General features: G+C 36.6%; 2 protein-coding genes across 3 annotated transcripts; both read right to left on the reverse strand.

The window, feature by feature from the left end:
• Positions 1–1,196: 1,196 nt before the first annotated feature.
• On the reverse strand, positions 1,197–9,441 carry tmem168b (transmembrane protein 168b). Its single transcript, XM_048159018.1, has 4 exons — positions 7,674–9,441; positions 5,555–5,697; positions 5,168–5,442; positions 1,197–2,228 (listed from the first exon to the last, which is right to left on the reverse strand). The coding sequence occupies exons 1-4, from the start codon at positions 8,808–8,810 to the stop codon at positions 1,681–1,683; spliced, it is 2,103 nt and encodes a 700-aa protein (XP_048014975.1). The 5' UTR covers positions 8,811–9,441; the 3' UTR covers positions 1,197–1,680.
• A 3,905-nt stretch (positions 9,442–13,346) lies between these two features.
• On the reverse strand, positions 13,347–21,306 carry bmt2 (base methyltransferase of 25S rRNA 2 homolog). 2 transcript variants are annotated; one of them, XM_048158898.1, is made up of 5 exons: positions 21,013–21,306; positions 18,945–19,086; positions 16,332–16,460; positions 16,107–16,221; positions 13,347–14,429 (listed from the first exon to the last, which is right to left on the reverse strand). In XM_048158898.1, the coding sequence occupies exons 1-5, from the start codon at positions 21,167–21,169 to the stop codon at positions 13,800–13,802; spliced, it is 1,173 nt and encodes a 390-aa protein (XP_048014855.1). In that variant the 5' UTR covers positions 21,170–21,306; the 3' UTR covers positions 13,347–13,799. The 2 variants fall into 2 exon arrangements, with proteins under 2 accessions (XP_048014855.1, XP_048014854.1); XM_048158897.1 differs by having other exon boundaries at positions 16,107–16,227; positions 21,013–21,302.
• Between the last annotated feature and the right edge of the window lie 1,719 nt (positions 21,307–23,025).

Genomic DNA, 23,025 nt, shown 5'->3' on the forward strand with positions numbered 1-23,025 from the left:
TACTGATGCTTTACAAACGCTGCATTCAACTGTTCAGTGCTGCTACACTTTTATGAAGCTAATAGGCATGAAAACAAGTAATAATGAGAAGTGATAAAATGGCAGTGGGAGTTAAAAAAAATACAATAAGCTTAAAGCTGTAACAGCTGAAATGGTTAGTGGGTGCAATGCTGTTAAGCCCATCAGTAACGTATTGCATATATATGAATATGTAGATCTCATGAAAAACATCTCCAGGTCAAACTTAACCCCATTAACAAAAGGAAATTATAATTTAGCATAAAGAAAATAAATTTTAGGATCATTCATTTTTAAATTATTTTCATGAAATTAAGGATAGAAATACTCATTTATACAGAAGAGGATTAGGGCCAAGCAATAATAAAAAAATAAAACCATCTCGAGATTAAAGTTGTTAAATTTCGAGAAAAAACTCGTTTAATTTCGAGAAAAAAGTCGAAATAAAATGTTGAGAATAAACTCGTTAAATTACGAGAAAAAAGTCGTTAAATTACGAGAAAAAAGTTGTTAAATTACGAGAAAAAAGTTGTTAAATTACGAGAAAAAAGTTGTTAAATTACGAGAACAAATTCGTTAAATTATGAGAAAAATGTTGTTAAATTTCGAGAAAAAAGTTTAGATAAAATGTTGAGAATAAACTCATTAAATTATGAGAATAAAGTCATTAAATTACGAGAAAAAAGTCGTTAAATTATGAGAACAAATTCGTAATTTAACGAATTTGTTCTCGTAATTTAACGACTTTTTTCTCATAATTTAATGACTTTATTCTCAACATTTTATCTCGACTTTTCTCGTAATTTTAACGATTTTCTCGTAATTTAATGAGTTTATTCTCAACATTTTATCTCGACTTTTTTCTCGAAATTTAACTAGTTTTTTCTCGAAATTTAACAACTTTAATCTCGAGATGGTTTTATTTTTTTTATTATTGCTTGGCCCTAATCCTCTTCCGTACATTTATTATGTAATGTTTTACTTTGTAATAATTCTCATTGCATTTTTTCCTGTAATAATTTTTGTATGTTTAATAATTGTATATAATATAATATATAATATAATATAATATAATATAATATATCAATTATTTTAAATAAATTTTACATTAAAAAAAATCACATTATGGCAGAGACATTTTTTCATTTATCAGTATTTTTTTTTACTGTAATAACATTTTGTATGGGTTGAATATTTTATATAATATAAAAAATATTTTAAAAATTAAAATAACAGTAAAGACATGGATTTTTATAGTATTTAATAATTTTTCATATTACAATAATTATATTTTTTCAGTACAGTAATGTACTTAATTGTCATTAAATAATACTTTTAATTAAAAAATTATTTCTTTATGCAAAATATAATATCTTATGTCTGTCTACCTTTTGATTATGAGGTGATCTATGACCCAGACATTCACGAAAGTCACCCTTGCAGACTGATTTTTGAATTTGTTTAGAAACCAATGTGACATTCTTGTAAGTTAATTTGGCCAATTTTTAGCTATTCTTACAACACAAACACACACATGGAGTCTTTTCACACCTGAGATTTTATAAATTGCTGCGCAGGTCCATACAACTTAAAGCTGCCGTAGGCGAGCGTCACCTAACCATGTCCAGCTGCTTACAGTACCGTCACACTCTCAGTCCTGTTCTACGATTTAACCAGCTTGAAACCTTGTCCCGTATCTAGCACTGCAGGTGGGAACCATGTGAGTTTGATCCTTCGGAGCAGTCGAACAAAGTAGCCGCAAACCCAAAAGAGGTTTAACCCACCGCACCAGTGGGCGAGCTGAACCACAGGGTAAGTCAAGCGTGGGAAGTACAGTCTCCAGTGCCTGGTGACGTCGCTTTCAGTGGGCAGGTGAAGCTTGTAGTCACTCCAGAGTCTGGAGATGCCGTAGGCAGCTCGGACGGACCGCCCACGATCGGACCACCGAACAATGCTGTCAGGGTTGCAATTAAAATCGACCCACTGACAGGTGAAGTCCCCGAGCTGAGGCATGTCCTGGACTTCCAGGTCTGTGGGACTAGAGAGCACTGCCCCTTGAACCGCAACATAAAGTCCCTCGATTTTCTGCACCTCCTTCACCCAGGGGAGCGAGTTGTCAGTGTCGAGAATAATGATGAGGCGGGAACAGAATCCAGCGTTCTTCTCCCTCCAGAGCTGCACAATCTCATCTAGACGTAAAACGTCGCCACCTGATTAGATTAAAAAAAAAAAAAAAAAGGTTTTTAGAAAGGAGCATTTCACTAAATATATGCACTATATTAGCTTATTTATTTATTATATTTACTTTACCTGCATTAGCTGAGATAGATTTTTTTTTTATTATAATCGAATTTATTTAAAGAGACACAATTTGTAAAAAAAAAAAAAAAAAAGAAAAGAAACAGTTTTATGTTTAGTTTTCTCCCCCTGCTGTATCGAATACAATTACGCCCCTAATAAATATATATATATTTTTTTATTATTTTTTATTTATTTTTTTTTATGTTTAGGACCTTTAGGATTTTTTTTTTTTTTTTTGCATTGTGACACCTTTTTTTTTTAATTAAGCTAATTTTCTTCATTTGTCATTACCGTAACAGGGGGAAAAATGAAAAATAAAATCATATTTTTAAATTGCAAAGTTTTTATACATCATGGTTATATTTGCTGTAATACCTTTAATTTATTCTGATTCTAATATTTACATATACAGATGTTTTAATTTTAAGGTTGTTTTTTCCCCTCACATATCCTCAGTTATTTTCATTACTATAATACAGTACCTTCAAAAAAAATAGGTTAATGTTAATGATTTTTTAATTAAAATTAGCATAAATTAAAGGTGCCCTAGAACCCTTTTTCACAAGATGTAATATAAGTCTAAGGTGTCCCCTGAATGTGTCTGTGAAGTTTCAGCTCAAAATACCCCATAGATTTTTTTTTAATAAATTTTTTTAAACTGCCTATTTTGGGGCATCATTAACTATGCACCGATTCAGGCTGCGGCCCCTTTAAATCCTTGCGCTCCCCGCCCCCCGAACTCTCGACTATAATACAGTGTATTTACAAATTCACACAGCTAATATAACCCTCAAATGGATCTTTACAAGATGTCCATCATGCATACTGCATGCATGGATCGGATCATGTGAGTAAAGTATTTATTTGAATGTTTACATTTGATTCTGAATGAGTTTGATAGTGCTCCGTGGCTAAAGCTAACATTACACACTGTTGGAGAGATTTATAAAGAATGAAGTTGTTTATGAATTATACAGACTGCAAGTGTTTAAAAATGAAAATAGCGACGGCTCTCTTGTCTCTGTGAATACAGTAATAAACAATGGTAACTTTAACCACATTTAACAGTACATTAGCAACATGCTAACGAAACATTTAGAAAGACAATTTACAAATATCACTAAAAATATCATGTAATCATGGATCATGTCAGTTATTATTGCTCCATCTGCCATTTTTCGCTGTTGTCCTTGCTTGCTTACCTAGTCTGATGATTCAGCTGTGCACAGATCCAGACGTTAATACTGGCTGCCCAAGTCTAATGCCTTGAACATGAGCTGGCATATGCAAATATTGGGGGCGTACATATTAGGGCTGTCAACTTTAGTCGTTTAGTCGACTAATCGGTCGATGCCGTTTTGGTCGACTGACATTCTCATTGGTCGACCAGTTGCAAAAATTTTTTTTTTTTTTTTTTTTTTTAACCAATAAAGAAATTTTCATTGATTTACTCCTTGATATTTATTCCTTTATTAGCAGTTATATATTACTGTATTCTAAATATAATTAGTCTATGTTTTATACCAAACTTTAAATGCTTTAATTTAGGCTATTTTATAACGGCGCCACAGTTTAGCGCACCACATGAACACTCGGGAACCGCACCTGTGGCTGGCTGCACTGCTGCTTCGCGCTCAGTAAGGAATATAGGTAGTTTTGCTGTATTCATTCAGTTAGAACGCTACTTGTTTTGGGCTTTAGTCGAAAAAATGTCCAAGAAATGTAAATCTTTTGTTTGGCTGCATTTTACAAAAAAAAGACGACAAGACTGTGGAGTGCAAGCTATGCGGCCTAAAGCTAACTTACCATAGCTCAACGACCAATATGACCTATCACCTAAAAGCGGTAAGCGAGATATAAATGTGTCAGACAGCTTTGCTATGTCTAATGTTGAAAAGTTTATATATTTTATTGGTTATGTACTAGGCGCATCCACAGGCCATGCCACAGGCGTTTGTTTGTGTTTGTTTTAAAACGCCTAGATCGGTTGGACAAAAGTTAACCCATAGCTTTGAAAGTAAAGAAGAATATACAGCCTGTATAATCGAGAGCTTTTGTTAGGATTTTTCATTATTTGGCAGTTTTAGCAGTTATATTTTTTGTAGCGTGTGGTGTGGTCAGGTGCACGATTGTGACGGTCACTATAGACCTAGGACAGAACTCCTCACTTTGCAGTTTAAAAAATAACCTAATTTTCAAAGAATTGTATTATTATTATAGTTTTATGTATTATTGATGTTTTTCATTGTTGTTTTATAAATGCTCTATTATAATTGTTTAATAAATGTTCAATCAAAAAAGACATCTTTTTTTTTTTTTAGTCGACTGATCGTTGCGCAGGACAGGACTTTGGTCGACTAAGCATTTCTTTGGTTGACTACAGCCCTAGTACATATTAATGATCCCGACTGTTACGTAACTGTCGGTGTTATGTTGAGATTCGCCTGTTTTCCGGAGGTCTTTTAAACAAATGAGATTTATAAAAGAGGAGGAAACAATGGAGTTTGAAACTCAATGTATGTCTTTTCCATGTACTGAACTCTTGTTATTCAACTATGCCAAGGTAAATTCAATTTTTGATTCTAGGGCACCTTTAAAGGCATTAAAATAAAATATCACCATCATTTTAAAAATACACTATTACTAAAATGAAAATAAATGCATTACGGTAATAAGAATTGAAGGAAAATGCATTAAAAAAAAATGTTTAAATGTTAAATGGTCAAAATGAGATTCCATTTTCTAAAAACAAAATAAAATCCCTCATTTCTTTTTACGATTACAGCGGAGTATTCTTGAGTCAGAACTTGTGAGATTCACCCAGTTGTGAATGTAATGATTCTCCCACCTGCTAGAGCCCACTCTCCACTGCGGTGGGTGTGTCCACTATAATAGAGCACGTAGGTGTCGTGTCGTGGGCCATCAGCCGTGTGCGCCTCCATGAATATGCGGAGCTTGGCTTGCAGGGCTTCCAGACTCAAGCCGCTCGTGGAATAATCACAACCGTAGGTCTCGATCATGTGATGAGAGAAGAAGCGTTGCACGTTGTTAAGCATACCCGTGGATCGCAAGTTGAGCTCCTGCACATGCGCTGGGGGCAGGAGGGTGGGCTGACCATCTGGGCTGAGAGAAAAAGAGAGCATGAGGTGAAACACTGACCCTCTGCAAGTTACTGAGTAATCAAGTACCACAAGTATTTGAGTTACTGAGATGTGAGTGTTTATGTAACCAGTACCTGCAATAGTTGGTAGGAATCACCACAGCATAACCGACACAGGTTCCGCCAAGACTGTTTCCCAGCTCATAGAAGAGGCCGTGGGCTAGTGATTCAAGAGGCAGGACCAGCAAAAACAAGGCAATGAACAGACTGTTGGATGGCTGTAGGAAAAAAAAACCAAGGAAAATAAACATTTTAACCAAGCAAATTTTTGCAGTATGACACACTAAGAGCCACTGAATATAAGCCTGAATGTCTACTGAAATGGGTCAATGGTCTTTGTTGTCTAGATCTATTAATTAATTTATTTTAAAAAAATGCAATACAGATCACAAGTCTGAGGTCAGGAAGATTTATAAAAAAAAAAAAAAAAAAAAAAAAAAAAAAAAAATCAATACTTTTATTCAACAATGATGCATCAAATTGTTTAAAAGTCATTATTTATTATAAGACTCCTATTTCCAGCACTGTTTTCAACATTGATAATAATAATGCAAAATGTTTCTTGAGCAGGAAATCAACATATTAAAATTTCTGAAGGATGATGTGACATGTTATTTTAAATAACGTCACATGTCATTTTAAATTGTAACAAAATTTAACAATTTTTACTGTATTTTTGTTCAAATAAATGCAGTATTGGTGAGAATAACAGACTTTTTGCAAAAATCATAAAAATCAAACTGACAAAACTTTTGAACGTTCGTGTACATTAAAATTGCAATTCATACATGCAATGAATACATGAATACATCTCTTTTAAGATGAGCTTAAATCTTTGAAAGAATTATATTCTTAAATTAAAAAGCAGTTTTGCAAAATCGTTTATTTCTTAGAAATAAAATATATTTATTTAATAAATTGCATTATCACTTATTAATAACTGAAAAACACTTGTTTGCAAAATCAAACTCGTGCATTGAAACCAACATGACCTCCACCCTAAAACAGGAAATGATTTAATTTGACTACAATGACTTGTAGACCTTTTTATGGGTGGTTTAAGTTGTAAAACGTCATGTGGTGTGACTTCCAAAAAGAATGTATATTCATTTATAAATAATGATATTTGTAAAAAATAATAATAATTATAATTAATAAATAAAAATCCTATGTACACTACCAGTCAAAAGTTTGGAAACATTACTATTTTTAATGTTTTTGAAGGAAGTCTCTTATGCTCTTTAAGGCTGCATTTATTTCATAATAAATACAGAAAAAAAAAAATTTTATTGTGAAATATTATTACAATTTAAAATGTGTGGTTTTCTATTTTAATATACTTTAAAATATAATTTATTTCTGTGACGTAAAGCTGAATTGTCAGCATCATTACTCCAGTCTTCAGAGTCACATGATCCTTCAGAAATCATTGTAATATGTTGATTTATTATCAATGTTGGAAACAGTTTTGCTGCTTAATATTATTTTATAACGTGATACTTTTTCAGGATTCTTTGATGAATAAAAAGTTTAAAAATATCAGCATTTATTTAAAATAGAAATCTTTTGTAACAATATACACTACTGTTCAAAAGTTTGGGGTCAGTAATTTTTTTTTCTTTATTTTTTTTTTTTGAAAGAAATTAATACTTTTATTCAGCACAGATGTGTTAAATTGATAAAAAGTGATAGTAAAGATTTATATTGTTAGAAAAGATTTATATTTTGAATAAATGTTGTTCTTTTTAACCTTTTATTTATCAATGAAACCTGAAAAAAAGTATCACAGGTTCCAAAAAAGTATTTTCAACATTGATAATAACTGAGTATCAAATCATCATATTAGAATGATTTCTGATGTGACTCTGAAGACTGGAGTAATGATGCTGAAAATTCAGCTTTGCATCAAAGAAATAAATTATATTTTAAAGCATATTAAAATAGAAAACCACACATTTTAAATTGTAATAATATTTCACAATATTATTGTTTTTTCTGTATTTATTATGAAATAAATGCAGCCTTAAAGAGCATAAGAGACTTTGTTCAAAAACATTAAAAATAGTAACTGGTATTGTACCTTAAAATATTTTTTGGAAGGAAACATGTTATTATCATGAATACAAAACTAATTTCTAAGAACTTAGACTTAGATGCACATACATTTTTGAAAGATTTTCACAGCAAATATTACCTGCCAACCCAGAGCCCCGAGTACGATGGTGGACATCAGACTGAAGAACACCAGCCGTTTTGAGATTAGGCAGAAGTGTCGCATCCCCTTAGACGCCATGACCCTGTCCAGTTCTCCAGCCTCTGATACCTGCGCCATGCACATCCTCTGACAGTCACTCAGCTTACTGTGAAAACCCCACAGCGTGACGAGGAAAACCAGATGGCAGATGATCCAGAAAATAGTGGATGCTGAGAGACCCGGGATGAGCAGGTACCACCGATCCAGGTCTCTCATCTTCAGAGCGGCCACGACCAGGAACATCACCTCCACGACAACCAGAGGAAGAAGTGTTAAGTGTCTCCACAGGCCTCTTCTCGATAAGAGTGGCGACCAGCGTTCGGTGACCGAAAGTCCGCTGAAGTAGACGTCCAGGAATGGGTCGCAGACGAGGCGGCTGAAGAAGCAAGACAAGGCGAAGGGGTTGGTGAACATCCCTAAAGACTCCTGGAAGAAGAATGCAGCCATCCCACAGAAGCAGGTCAGGTTTAGGAAGGCCAAGAAGGACTTCATGCGCAAGTCCACGATTACAGCGGCCAAAGCGAGGGTCAGGACTACAAGGCTTATGGATTTCTGGCCGACCAGGGTCGTGCTGGCCACAGCGAAGCCTGTGAGCTCCAGAGCTTCCCTTGAGGTGAGAAAAGCGGGTTGATGTCGAGTATAACCGCACATTCTTTCAACCAAAGCCCAAAAGATTCGTATAACCATGCTTGCTATTAACATATAGTTGGCCACCTGTTCCTTGACATCGAGCTCTTTGGACGGGACACTGATGAAGCACAGCAAACCCAGAAGGAAACCAAACCACAGATGCAACAGAAAGAGGCTGACGCTCTCCATGCCGAAATAATAGTGGAGAATGCAGGCAATCCCAAGAACAAAGAGGCCCAAAATGAAAATGACCAAGATGATAGTGTCGGCAGTTTTCTCCCATTGTACGTAAATCCCCAGGCAAATGGCCACCAGGGAGTTCAGGCTGGACAGGTAACCGAGGTAACGGATGGAGGACCATGTGTTGACCCCTTTGTTGGCTTCGTCCAGCCGGGTCATCGCAGCGTAAAGGAAGTGGCTCAAGCAATACTTGAGCAGCTTGCACATCGCTGCAGAGTTAAAACTCGCACAACAGAAAAATTAGCGTCGCGAGTGACGTAAGTTATACGTCACAAGAGGAAAAAATATTCGCAGCATAACCGTTCAGCAAAAAGGATGCAAGAACAACATGTTGTGGTTTGGATTTGAGGTACTAAATAGTTTCTCGAGACATTTTAGTGCAAAAGTCAGAGTAAACATCTATAATGAAACAGTGGATTGTCAATATCCACCTGTTACTGCTGAATGAACCGAGCTATTCACTCAAGGTCATGTTATAACGGCTAAAACGAAGCCGTGAAATAAATGTGAAAATGTTAAACTCGTCGAAAGTTGTAAAATAAAATAAATACAAGAGCTGAAGAGTTTTAGTGTGCTGTCAGTCTGATTTAGCCAGATTGCAGTCTGTTAGCCGGCATCAGAAAGTTGACTGAATGTGTTGTTTCTCATCACGAGGAGAGTAACATCGATTAAACCAAAGTTAAAGAAATACGCCAGCAGATATGCAAATCATTGGTTATTGCCGTTTACAGAAAAACAAGTGAAACTGGTCATTTGTCGCACAATATCCCCGTACCAGCGTCTAAACTTCACTCGGTGTCCGCCATATTTGCACATCGGTTTTAAGCCGCTACGGAATCCCTGAAGGGACAAAAGCATCCATTCAACCTCTCAGTGAAACGGGGGTGATTGAAATTAAATTATTTTATGTAAGCCTACTTCATTGATATTTATGGAAAAATAATGCTTTTACAATTTTGGAAAATCTGTACTCATGTATGAATTAGCCTACTGAATCCCTTATAAGAAGCTTTTATTTATATATTATATTTATTTATTATATAATATATATTATATTATTATCTTTTATATATATATATATATATATATATATATATATATATATATATATATATATATAAACCATTACTCTTCAGTGTCACATGATCCTTCAGAAATCATCCTATTATGCTGATTTGGTGCTTAAGAAACATTATTATTATTATTAATGTTGAAATTAGTTGCGCTGCTTAATATTTCTGTGGAAAATGTGGTACTTTTCAGGACTCTACTGCCACTTTTGATCAATTTAATGTATCTTTCCAGAGTAAAACTATTCATTTCTTTTTAAAAACCCCAAACATTTGAACAGTATAGTGTATCTTATTTGATAGTGACAAATGGAATTTTGAGAACTGATATTTAAAATGTATTCTGTCAGATTTAAAGGGTTATTTCACCCAAAAATGAAAATAATGTCATTAATTACTCACCCTCATGTCGTTCCACACCCGTAAGACATTCGTTCATCTTCGGAACACAAATTAAGATATTTTTGATGAAATCCGATGGCTCAGTGAGGCCTGCATAGCCAGCAATGACATTTCCTCTCTCAAGATCCATTAATGTACTAAAAACATATTTAAATCAGTTCATGTGAGTACAGTGGTTCAATATTAATATTAAAAGTGACAAGAATATTTTTTGGTGCACCAAAAAAACAAAATAACGACTTATATAGTGATGGCCGATTTCAAAATACTGCTTCATTAAGCTTCGGACTGTTATGAATCAGCGTATCGAATCATGATTCGGTCACGTGTCAAACTGCTGAAATCACGTGACTTTGGCGTTCCGAACCGCTGATTTGCCATGCTGATTCATAACGCTCCAAATCTTCATGAAGCAGTGTTTTGAAATCGGCCATCACTATACAAGCTGTTATTTTGGGGGTTTTTTATGCACAAAAAATATTCTCATCGCTTTATAATATTAATATTGAACCACTGTACGCACATGAACTGATTTAAATATGTTTTTAGTACATTAATGGATCTTGAGAGAGGAAATGTCATTGCTGGCTATGCAGGCCTCACTGAGCCATCGGATTTCATCAAAAATATCTTAATTTGTGTTCCGAAGATGAACGAAGGTCTTACGGGTGTAGAACGACATGAGGGTGAGTAATTAATGACATTATTTTTGGGTGAACTAGCCATTTAAATGCATATCATATGTGAATAGCTGTAAAGTATTTAAAGCAAATGAAAGACCAGAGAGAAGGCAACAAAAACCTTTATTTATAAAAGATGAATGACAATAGTTCTCACAAACAGCCTGTTCCAGTGGCAGTCAACCATTATAACACTGATAAAGAAAATCAATCATGCAAACAGTGGATTAAAGCCAGGGGAAGACAAATATATTTGATATGTGAATGTTTGACCACACCACCAAGTAAACATTATAATACAAAGCTTTTTTTTTATGGTTTTAAAACATTTTTTCTCCGATTTATAAATCGAGTACAGACTAAAGAATGCCTTTAGATGCTATTGCTAATAGGGCAGTATTTTTAGAAATTTAGCCAAGAGCTGGTTAATTTGCTGAAAGTATGTATTGTGACTGTTTATTGTGGGAGAGAAATGAGCTTACTTTCAAATGACAATCAGTAGCCTGTTCTTGCATCCATTCTATATAATCACAAATGCAAAAATACAATTTGGGTTTGAAGGCACCTTGAGGAGGATTTTTATTTTTTTCTTGATACCCTGAAAAATCACATACTGAATTCTTTCAAATCTTTCCACACTTATATTTGGCACCCCTACAACTCATTTAAAGTGCCCAACACCAAAACCTCACATAGATACTTCAACAGAACCCCAATGTACATCTCACACACTCCTTCAGAAGTAAAGACCGCATATTCTCACGTCATCAGGTTTCCCATCGGTAACCACGTTAATACAATACAAAACAGTGCCTAATATCAGTTACTCAATATAACTGCCAGGTTACAGTGATATGGGGCGTTTTTGACCGTTTATGATTATGAAGGTATTGCTATTCTAATGAAGTGCTGATGCCAATCTCGATAGTTTGCCAACCCTACGTAGGGTGTTATCGAAAACGTGCAAATATGTGCTTGGACATTTAATATAGTGTTTTTAAGAACCTGGAGTGAATTTAAAAACCTGCAAATTCTGCAATTACACAAACATAGGAGCTAAAAACGTACAGTGATATGCAACAATCTTTTGACAGTATTTCAAATCGACTCTTTGTGAAAAATTTGGCTTTCCAAACTTTTGTACCTTAAAAGTTATATTTTATAATTGAAAGCGGGAAGCTAAAATAATATACTGAAGAACTCAATTCGATTAACACCAGATAACAATACACTAAGTAGATTTAGAGCAACAGAAGGTTTCGAGAGTAAACAGTCAAGAGTAAACAATCAAAGTCACATTATGGCAAAATGCACAGAAATCTAACCTGCTCCACACTACATACTACTGACTAGTAATTGGATAGTACTGGTTATAATAGCGGTTTGATCGTAAGATTAGAAACATGTTACCACACAATACATGCATCCAATCTGGTCACCTGTAAGATTGTTTGTTCTGAAAAACTACGACTACTTCGCATGATTTGTACCTTGTTGAAGCGAGAAATCCACATTCACAGTTACAATGTCACATAACCAAACACGCACAAGTTCTGCAAACACTTAAAATGCTACAAATATCATTGATAAAGGCTATTCCAAAACAGATGGCTGAAATCTCCATCCAAAATGTCCAGTGGAAACTTGCTGATAAACAAACGATTAAGGCTTAGTTCACAAAAAAATGGGAAATTTTGTCGTTATTTACGCGCCATCGTGTTTTTCCAAACCTGTATGACTTGCATTACTTTAATGTTGAAGAACCGTTTTTGTCTTTACAATAAAAGTCAATGGGGTCCAAATCAAAATGGACTTTCATTGTGTGGACAAAATAACACCGAGGCATTTTTCTAAATATCTGTGTTTAAAGGATTAGTCCACTTTTAAATACACTTTTCCTGATAAATTTACTCACCCCCATGTCATCCAAGATGTTCATGTCTTTCTTTCGTCAGTCGAAAAGAAATGAAGGTTTTTGATGAAAACATTCCAGGATTTTTCTCCTTACAGTGGATTTTAATGGCTACCAACAGATTGAAGGTCAAAATGACAGTTTCAGTGCAGCTTCAAGGGCTTTAAACGATACCAGATGAGTAATAAGGGTCTTATCTAGCGAATCGATCGGTCATTTTCGAAAAAAATACAACCCTTGAACGTACTTTCCGCTTCCGCATTCTTCATAACGCTTACGCTGAATGTTCTACGCCTTCCCTATTCAAGTTACGTAAAAAACGAAACTGGCGCCGTAAGTAGAATAGGGAAGGCGTAGGACATACAGCGTAAGCATTATGAAGAATGCGGAAGCGGAAAGTACGTTCAAGGCGATATTTTGTTTACAAAGCATAAACGGTTGTATTTTTTTCGAAAATGACCGATCGATTCGCTTATTACTCATCTGGTATCGTTTAAAGCCCTTGAAGCTGCACTGAAACTGTAATTTTGACCTTCAATCTGTTGGTAGCCATTGAAATCCACTGTAAGGAAAATAATCCTGGAATGTTTTCCTCAAAAACCTTCATTTCTTTTCGACTGACGAAAGAAAGACATGAACATCTTGGATGACATGGGGGTGAGTAAATTTATCAGGAAAAGTGTATTTAAAAGTGGACTAATCCTTTAAGACAGAGAGTTTGGAACAACATGAGGGTGAGTAAACGATGACCGTATGTTCATTTTTGGCGGATCGAAGATTAACACAATATAGTAACTCCAGCCACAATGATAACTACGCCTAAGTTGTAACTTATGCTAGTCTGAAAAGGTTTGTCCAGTTGACAGTCATTCTGAATGAGAAAACAGCCAAAGTGGGTGAGCTGATATCACATAGCTGCTTCTGTTACAAAACCACATCACTTCTATTTCTTAGTTTAGTGTCTATATTTGTGTCTTGCACGCTCTTAAAAACCAACACCCACTTAAACGTCCTCATTCACTCTGTGCAAACTTTTTGCTGCTTAAAAAGGGGTCGAGTACACAAACGCAGCAGAGCAATTTTGGCAGCACGACGGTAGGGTACTAAATATCGAGAGGGGCAGTAAACAAATTCAGCTCTGCAGCAAAATGGGGTCTTCCATCTCGTGGAAGGGCGCCGAGCTGCTCTGGCTCTCGCCCGAGTCCGAATCGTATGGCGTGTCCGGCAATTCCGCGAAGCTACACGCCAACTGGTCGTCCTCGAAATCAGAGCGCGGCAGCTCATAGCAATCTGTGAACCCCTCCTCGTCGAGTGTGTTGAAGTCCTGCGGGATGTAAAGCATCTCCGGGTAGTTGCGGCTGACCAGGTCGCTGCTGGTGGTGGGCGACACCTTGCGGAAAGCAATCAGGTGCATGTGGGAGAACTTGACATACTTGTAGCGCTTGAAGCCCAGAGACTCCACTGCGACTCGCCAGCTGCGCATCATAAGCGCGTGCCGGCCCTGGTGGGAGGAGTCAGGGGTGATGATGAGGAGGAGGCCGTTCAGGGTCAGAAGTTCATGTGCTTTCTTGCAGCAGAGCCAGCGCTGATAGGGTGAAGGGAAGTAGGAGAGAAGCAGGGAGAAGACCACCACGTGAAATAGCTGGGCAGGTAAAGCGTCGATGGGGCCACGCAGCTGCCGTAGGAAGGCATCCAAGGCGTCGCTGGCCAGCTGCAGAGGCTGCTGCAGCTGCAGGTTCAGAAAGTCGCATTTGTAGACACTCTGTAGCCATAAAAAGGACAAATGGGGAAGGAGAATCAGAACATTTAGCTTCACTCTACAGGACAGGTCAAATTAGTACAAGGGTCAATGACAAATATTAGTGTCCGAGTTAAAGAATTTCACAGTAAGTTTTTAAAGGGTTAGTTCACCCAAAAATGAAAATTCTGTCATTTATTACTTACCCTCATGTCGTTCCACACCCATAAGACCTTTGTTAATCTTTGGAACACAAATTAAGATATTTTAGTTGAAATCTGATGGCTCCGTGAGGCCTCCATAGGGAGCAATGTCACTTCCTCTGTCAAGATCCATAAAGGTACTAAAAACATATTTAAATCAGTTCATGTGAGTACAGTTGTTCAATATTAATATTATAAAGCGACGAGAATACTTATGGTGCGCCAAAAAAACAAAATAACGACTTATTTAGTGATGGACGATTTCAAAACACTGCTTCAGGAAGCTTCGGAGCACAAATGAATCAGCGTATCGAATCATGAATCGGATCGCGTGTCAAACCGCCAAACTGCTGAAATCACGTGACTTTGGTGCTCCGAACTGCAGATTCGACACGCAGATTCATAACGCTCCGTTGCTTCATGAAGCAGTGTTTTGAAATCGGCCATCACTATATAAGTCGTTATTTTGTTTTTTTGCCGCACCAAAAATATTCTCGTCGCTTTATAATATTAATATTGAACCACTGTACTCACATGAACTGATTTAAATATGATTTTAGTACCTTTATGGATCTTGACAGAGGAAGTGACATTGCTGGCTATGGAGGCCTCACGGAGCCATCGGATTTCAACAAAAATATCTTCATTTGTGTTCTGAAAATTAACGAAGGTCTTACGGGTGTGTAACGACATGAGGGTGAGTAATAAATGACAGAATTTTCATTTTTGGGTGAACTAACCCTTTAAGGCCCGTTCACACCAAAAACTATAACTATAAAGATAACGTTAAAATAAAATAAAATCGTTCTAAATATAAAATATAGCACTGTCCACACAACAGCTATAACGATAGAAAGAAACGATATCGTTAGGATCACTTTCAGAATGATTTTTTCCAGCTGTTGAATGATAAAACACTGACAACCAATCAGAATCCATTCTAATTTAAGGGCTTGTGCATTTAAAATGGAGAAGTTAATCGCCGAGGTCCTACCACAAGTCAACCACCCGATTTCAAGGACACTTTAAAGCTGCTGTCCGCGATTTTTGGCCCTCTAGCAGTTAATAAACAGAACTGCACGCGTCTTGTGGAGGAACATTCTAGCCGGAGCTACTTTTCTCCGTGTATGTCTATGGCGAGTCACGCAGTTACTGTGATACTCTGCGGCGAGTCCTACCAGTTCGGTCTGAAATAGTCCGAATATAAACACTTATTATAAGTGTACCATAATGATTCAGGATAAGACAAAATTGATTCATGTTGTATATTCTCATTATATAATTTTTGTAAATTTTTAACACAAATTTTTTTTACGCACCATTTACACGTGGTAAGGAGCATGTTGAAAATACGAACATTTTTATGAATCCGAACATTTACGTCAGAACGACTTTACTAACGATTTACACAAAAATTCGTTCTCCTCGTGTTTCATGACCATTCAAATAAAAAATAAAAAATTGTCTATAGTCTCATATAACTTCAAGGAACACAAACCTCTACTGCTGGCACAATGTCGATACCAACAGTCAGAAACTCATCAAACTTCAGGAAAGGATTGAAACAGCTGCCCACATCCAACAGTCGTATCCTCCCAAGCTGGAACGTTGAGCTGTTACTAAGCATAAATAAAAAGCTGATTTAGTCAATAAACTCATTTGCCATGTGGAAAATCCTAGTGTTTGTGGATTTGCAATAAAAAAAAAGGTCATTCTAGAGCACCTTGGAGAGGACGATTGTGGTAGAGCGTTTGCAGATGTGTTATTTCCAGCTGCTGCAAGCTTAGAGCTCTTCTCATCCTTCTCCAACACTCGCCTCATCCCTCCATCCTGGAAGTACTCCTGACAAACACTGTGGCAAGAGAGATTTAACAACAATAGGGCTTTTCACACTGCATTTAAAGGGATAATTCACCCAAAAATGAAAATTTGATGTTTATCTGCTTACCCCCAGGGCATCCAAGATGTAGGTGACTTTGTTTCTTCAGTAGAACACAAATGATGATTTTTAACTCCAACCGTTGCGGTCATATAATGCGTGTCAATGGGAACTTCGTCTATAAGAGCCAAAAAACATGCACAGACAAATCCAAATTAAACCCTGCGGCTCGTAACGACACATTGATGTCCTGAGACATGAAACGATCGGTTTGTGCGAGAAAACGAATAGTATTTATATCATTTTTTACCTCTAATACACCACTATGTCCAACTGCCTTGAGCATCCGGTGTGTGAGGTCTGAATGCACTCTGATGCCGAAAGTGTTCTCTCGCACTCATTGACATATACCCGCGAGAGATCTTTTCCAGCATCAGAGCGAGTTTTCAGACCTCACCAACTGGATACTCAAGGCAGTTGGACATAGTGGTGTATTAGAGGTAAAAAATGATAAAAATACTGATATAAATATCGTTTCGTGTCTTAGGACATCAATGTGTCGTCACGAGCCGCAGGGTTTAATGTGGATTTGTCTGTGCATGTTTTTTCACTGTTATAGACGAAGTTCGCATTGACATGCATTATATGACTGACAGACGCCAACGGTTGGAGTTAAAAATCATCATTTGTGTTCTACTGAAGAAACAAAGTCACCTACATCTTGGTTATGCTTACCCCCTTGGTTACACCTGGGGGTAAGCAGATAAACATCAAATTTTCATTTTTGGGTGAACTATCCCTTTAACTCTGGGTTATCACCGTTCTAAACCTCACTTTTAACCCCGGGTAAAGGAAAGTTTCACACCTGTAATTTAGAAGTGGGTTTAGCGCCGCTTTTTACCCATGGTTATGAAACCCTGCTTCGGAGCAGGGTTAGCACCGCTTTTGATGGTGTTAACCCGGCATTGCGACGCCAAACGTGTACAGTGTGAAACGATGCAGTGTTAGTGGCCGTTCAAATGTCGTGTCTAAAAATGTTGTTACAAAAAAGGGTGATGCGATTGGTTGGTTCTTGTCACATGACCTGCGGTGTACTTGCAGCATTCTAAGTTGAGGCGCTCTATTGTCTATTGTATTATGCACTTCTACATTTAAAATAACAAACTTGAGCGAGCAAAAGATGTGACGTGTGAACAGCCACTTAGAATGTTACAACTAGACGCTTAGTAACCGACAACCAATCGCATGCCTCATATTTGCATGCTTTGGAAAGTCACGGAAACACTGCTTGTTGTATAAACAGTCGTTTTGGCTTTTGATGGGAAAAATGTCAAATGGTGATGGAAAACATGTTAATTATAGCGGAGACAGTTTCAATCTTACCTTTATAGTAGGAAAAGTCCATTCTGAATAAAACTTGATAGCCAAGCCATGCTTTCTTCTTTCTGATGAACACAATCTGAGTTATATTAATAAATATCCTGACGCGTCCAGGCTTTATAACAGCAGTGAACGGGACCAACAAGTATGAAGCTCAAGAAAGTGCATGCATCCATCATAAACGTACTCCACACGGCTCCAGGGGTTTAATAAAGGCCTTCTGAAGTGAAGTGATGCTTTTGTGTGAGAAAAATATCCAGATTTAACAAGTTATCCGCCAGACCGCCTTCTGTATTCAACTTCCGAAGAAAGTGTAACGCCTCTCGCAGTTCAAAATGCTTACGCTACGTCCTACACCTTCCGTATTCAACTTACGAAAAAAGTAAGTGATGCAACGTCAGTTACGCTTTCTTCCTAAGTTGAACATGGAAGGCATAGGACGTAGTGAAGATATGGAAGATATTTTACTTTATAACTTGTTAAATATAGATATTTTTCTTACACAAACGCAGCGCTTCACTTCAGAAGGCCTTTATTAACCCCTGGAGCCGTGTGGAGCACTTTTATGATGGATGGATGCACTTTCTTGAGCTTCATACTCGTTGGTCCAGTTCACTGCCATTATAAAGCTTGGACGTGTCAGGATATTTATAACTCAGATTGTGTTCATCAGAAAGAAGAAAGTCATATACACCTAGGATGGATTGGGTAATTTTCATTTTAAAGTGAACTGATTCTTTAAACCGGGATTAAGAATGACAGAGGGTTAACGCCTTTGGCTTGCTTAGTTGGGGACACTTGACATTTGACTTGACATTTGATATTCAACAGTATTCTTGACATTTATTCAACAGTGCTTTGATCTGCCTGCATTGACACTATTCTTTAAGAGCTGCTGTGCAGCCAAAATGTATGTACCAGTTATCAATGTAAAGCTGCTTTGACACAATCTGCATTGTAAAAAGCGCTATATAAATAAAGGTGACTTGACTTGACTTGACCATCTCAAATGTGGAAAGCCCTAAAAAGTACCAAATCAGTTTCTCAACATAAAACATTGACCATCAACGGTCGTACCTGCGGCACCACTCGATGCGTCCCTCGCCCTCACATTTATTCGCCCAGTGGTTGTCGGCCAGGTTCTTCATGGCCATGGCATACTCGCTGAGAGTCTGCTCGTCTTCACAATGCTCACGCCATATTTTCTCGAAATCTCCCACTGCATTCATAGAAACAAAACAGAGGAGTGTACCGATTGATCATTCTGCACAGCATAACTAGTGAACATTCTTACAAATCCTACTTTCTGAAGTCATCTGATGTACGTGGTTTCTCTAATCTATCAAACGGCTCGCAAACCACCATCCGGTTTCTTCAACAACTCGGTGAAACTCCATCGCCAAGCTCAAAAGTACTGTATCATCAAAGTGTTTGTGCTGATTCACACACAGTTCAAAAACTTGCTGATAATGTCGATGACACCAGAAGGCAACCACTACCCTAAAAGACTGCTTTGGAGGGAAAGAACTGGCAAAAAGTGAGCTGTCCCATGACAGAGTGGAAAATACAGGCCTTATCAGATTTACAGAGAAAGGAAGAGACTGCAGTGTCGTTACATATGAATACTGCTGTACAATGCCAAGAAGACCAGATCACGCCTTCCTTATTAACCCATCACGGGGTCTGGTGAATAGACTACTGTGTGTGGGATTTATAGCGCTACTCATCGCTCTCGGGGGAAACCGAGGAAGATTTGATAAAGAACCAGAAACTCAACAACACATTTAAAGTCAGTATAAACGTGGTGGCACGTTACATTAGGTTTTGCTTCATGTGGAACTGATTGCAGGCAAAAGTATAACATTTCATAATCTCATCCAACTCTTTACTAAAGACAGACTATTTGACTTTTCAATACATTTCTCAAGATAATATTTTTCACAAAAGTATGCATTAGTTTTTAGGGAGTGAGCCTTGACTAGAAAACATAGTAGGTGGCACTTTCCACAAATTAGGTACAAAATATGACCTGAAAGATGCCTTTTTAAAAAAATTTTGGATGTAATTTTTCATTGTCAGTGATTGGAGGTGCTTAGCCTAGTTCATTTTTTCAATTTTCAATTTCATTTTTGGGTGAACCATCGCTTTAATCTTCAGAAAACCTCTTGGGAGGTCAAAATACATATTATTCATTTAATTTTCTGCTTGTTTTCTAAAGGTTGTCATTTTTACAAACCTGTTACAGAAACTTTGGTGTCAAAAATATGTTTAAAGTGTGATTTAAAACACTCTGAGAATTGAAAATGTCTTGCAATAAACATTAAGTAACAAAAAAGGGTTGCAAATTTATGCATGTCAACTGAGAGGAAAAGCTAGATTTGGCAATTAAAAAAAATCCAAATGACACATACTCATAACAACAGTGACATTGTCACACTGAAACTGTGATTCATTTATACTTATTAAGCCTGTTTATACCTTCCCCAGCAGATAGACACACTAAAAATAGGCCAAGTGTCCATTATGTATCATAGGTGTATTAAATCTTAATAAAAAATAAATGAATATAATTAAATTAAAGCTTTTAGAGAGGCATACTCACCTGTACATGATCAAAAAAAACATAATTCAGAGGAATTATGCCAATAAATTATTGTTTTATTGCCTTTTTCTCCCCGAAGGACCGTTAAAATTTGTTTATGTATTCAAACACAGTCATATCAATGAAGGACAAAACAGGAACAGATGAACGACCCTTATACACAAGTTTGCTGACTAGTCTAACGTCGCGCTGCAGACAGACATACAGACAGACACACAGACAGAAGCTGTTTCAATATCTAATGTGCTGCTGCCTACCCAAACAGTATCATTTACGGGCGTTCAGAACGTTTTATTCGAATGTTATTCAAAACGTTGTCTATGTATGTAGCTCATTAGGTTTTGAGCCACAGTCAAAAACGAACAAAGTATAAAATCAGTTCATGTCAACAGGGATGCAACATAAGTTTAAAACAAAATAACGTTTTTGCTCTCGTAGCGTCACGGTTGTAATCCAGGCTTTTAAATATCCGCATCTCTGAACAGGCCAGACTACAGAGACTGATCAAGGCTAGGCTACACAGCTACGTATGTCAGCCAGTACCTTCAATGTATTTCCTGCGGAGTTTTCGGTGCACGCTCTTTACCACCCCCGAGAGCTTCTCCTGCTCCTGCTTCCTAGACTGCAGCTCTGTCGGGACAGAGCCGGGGTGGTAATCGGAGAAATCCGGGTCTGTCTCAGCGCTGCTCCGCAGGTCCATAGTACAGCACCACTGAGGCTACCGGCGCACCGGCTCCGTCAGTCCGTCAGCACGCACGCAGACGCCGCAACAACGCGCAGCCTGATTGCGCCACTCTGGCGAACGTGACGGAAGTGCACGGCCAATCTGTGAACGCTAAACATGTAACGCCTCTGAACTCTGAAAGGTTGATGATTAAGCTTGATCATAAAGTATTGCGTTACATATAATAATAATAATCATAATTGTGGTTATTATGACTATTATTAATATTATTATTATTATAACAATTATATTATTATAATTACTTTTTTAAAGATTTGTATAATATATATATATATATATATATATATATATATATATATATATATATATATATATATATATATATTTATAATATGTGACCTGATCCAGCAAAATGAGTCACAGTGACCCAAATTTCAAAATTGAGTATCAATGGAAAGATGAGACAATAAGCTTTAAAATGATATCCTAGTCAAAGTCATACCTTGAATGGTTTTAAAGATATACCCATTTTAATTATGATCGTCTGCCCTCTTTTTCCAATTGAAAACCTGAGAAAATCGCTTTTAAAGTTTTTTGCCCGTTTTTTTGTTGATATCTTTCAAAATCCATTGCATTTAAAGGGATAAACTATTTATTTTACAGCTTAATTTGACCAAAGACATTTTTATATATATATATATAAATGCTATTAAACCAGGCTGAAGCTCAAATTATTTTAAAGTATTTATTTGAATTAACCCTTTAAGACCTGAAGGCTTTTTTAGAGTTCTTTCTTTTTTTTTTTCTTTTTTTTTTCTGAGCGACACACACAAAAGTAGACTCATAACTCCAAAACTCTAGCAAGGAGAGTCAAAAGGTAGGTATCATTTGTTAGAAAACATTTTAAATTTTAAGAAAATATAAATTACATTACATTTGGACATTTTCTTGCTGAGAAACAGCTGATAAAAGACAAAAAATATATATAATTTTTTTTAAAAATAATTTTTCTTTTTTTATTTGACATGGAATAACTCAGGAACACAATAAGATCGCTAAAAAATTCTTTTTTGGTGATGCTCTCCTATATGTGAGCTGCATCTGGTTCAAATTTCGTGGTGATATTATAAAGAATAGTTTGAAAAATTGTTGTTCATTTTTTCCGCAGCCAGGTGGCGCCAACGGGCGGTAAACTCCGGTTTAGAGGTGCTTCTCAGCACTCGTTAGGAGTTTTTCAAAATGGTTAGATGCATTAAAAAGATGAGATTCTAAGCTTTAAAATGATATCTATTTTGTGTTATTCCACGTTGGAAAACGAACATGGATGGGTCCGGGAACATTGGATACACACTGCATCCCGGAGAGATGAGAGACATGTTTTTAGCCAAGTATGTTAAATAATTTCGTGAGTAATATCTTGTGATCAACGCAATATATTATATTGATTTCGGATTCATTTTAATATTGAGAATCTGCTTTAAATATTGATGTGCCATTTTTTATGATCTGTGCATTTTTCATGAAGTTATGAGCACGTGAAATACATACTTGTATTCAGTTAGCTGCTGTGCTATTTTTGTTGTAAACGCATATTACTCAGACTCATTAGAGGGTGAAAACAACGCAACAGAAGCATGTTGGAGGCTTGATATGAAAGTTTAAAGTCTTTGGTTTTGTATGCAAAAAGAATTTTTGTGCTACCTATAGACCTTATTTACCAGAGAAACAAGCGCGCCGCCATCTTTATAAAATTGTCTTTGAACTTCCGTTTTGCGGTAGCTCTGTACATTTCTATGGCATCGCTGTCAAAGAATAATTAGTTGGTTAAGTGGATTTACTTGTTGTAGAGTTAATGAAAGTTATCATGAGCA

This window comes from Megalobrama amblycephala, linkage group LG15 (genome assembly GCF_018812025.1).
Source record: "Megalobrama amblycephala isolate DHTTF-2021 linkage group LG15, ASM1881202v1, whole genome shotgun sequence".
NCBI classification, from domain to species: domain Eukaryota; kingdom Metazoa; phylum Chordata; class Actinopteri; order Cypriniformes; family Xenocyprididae; genus Megalobrama; species Megalobrama amblycephala.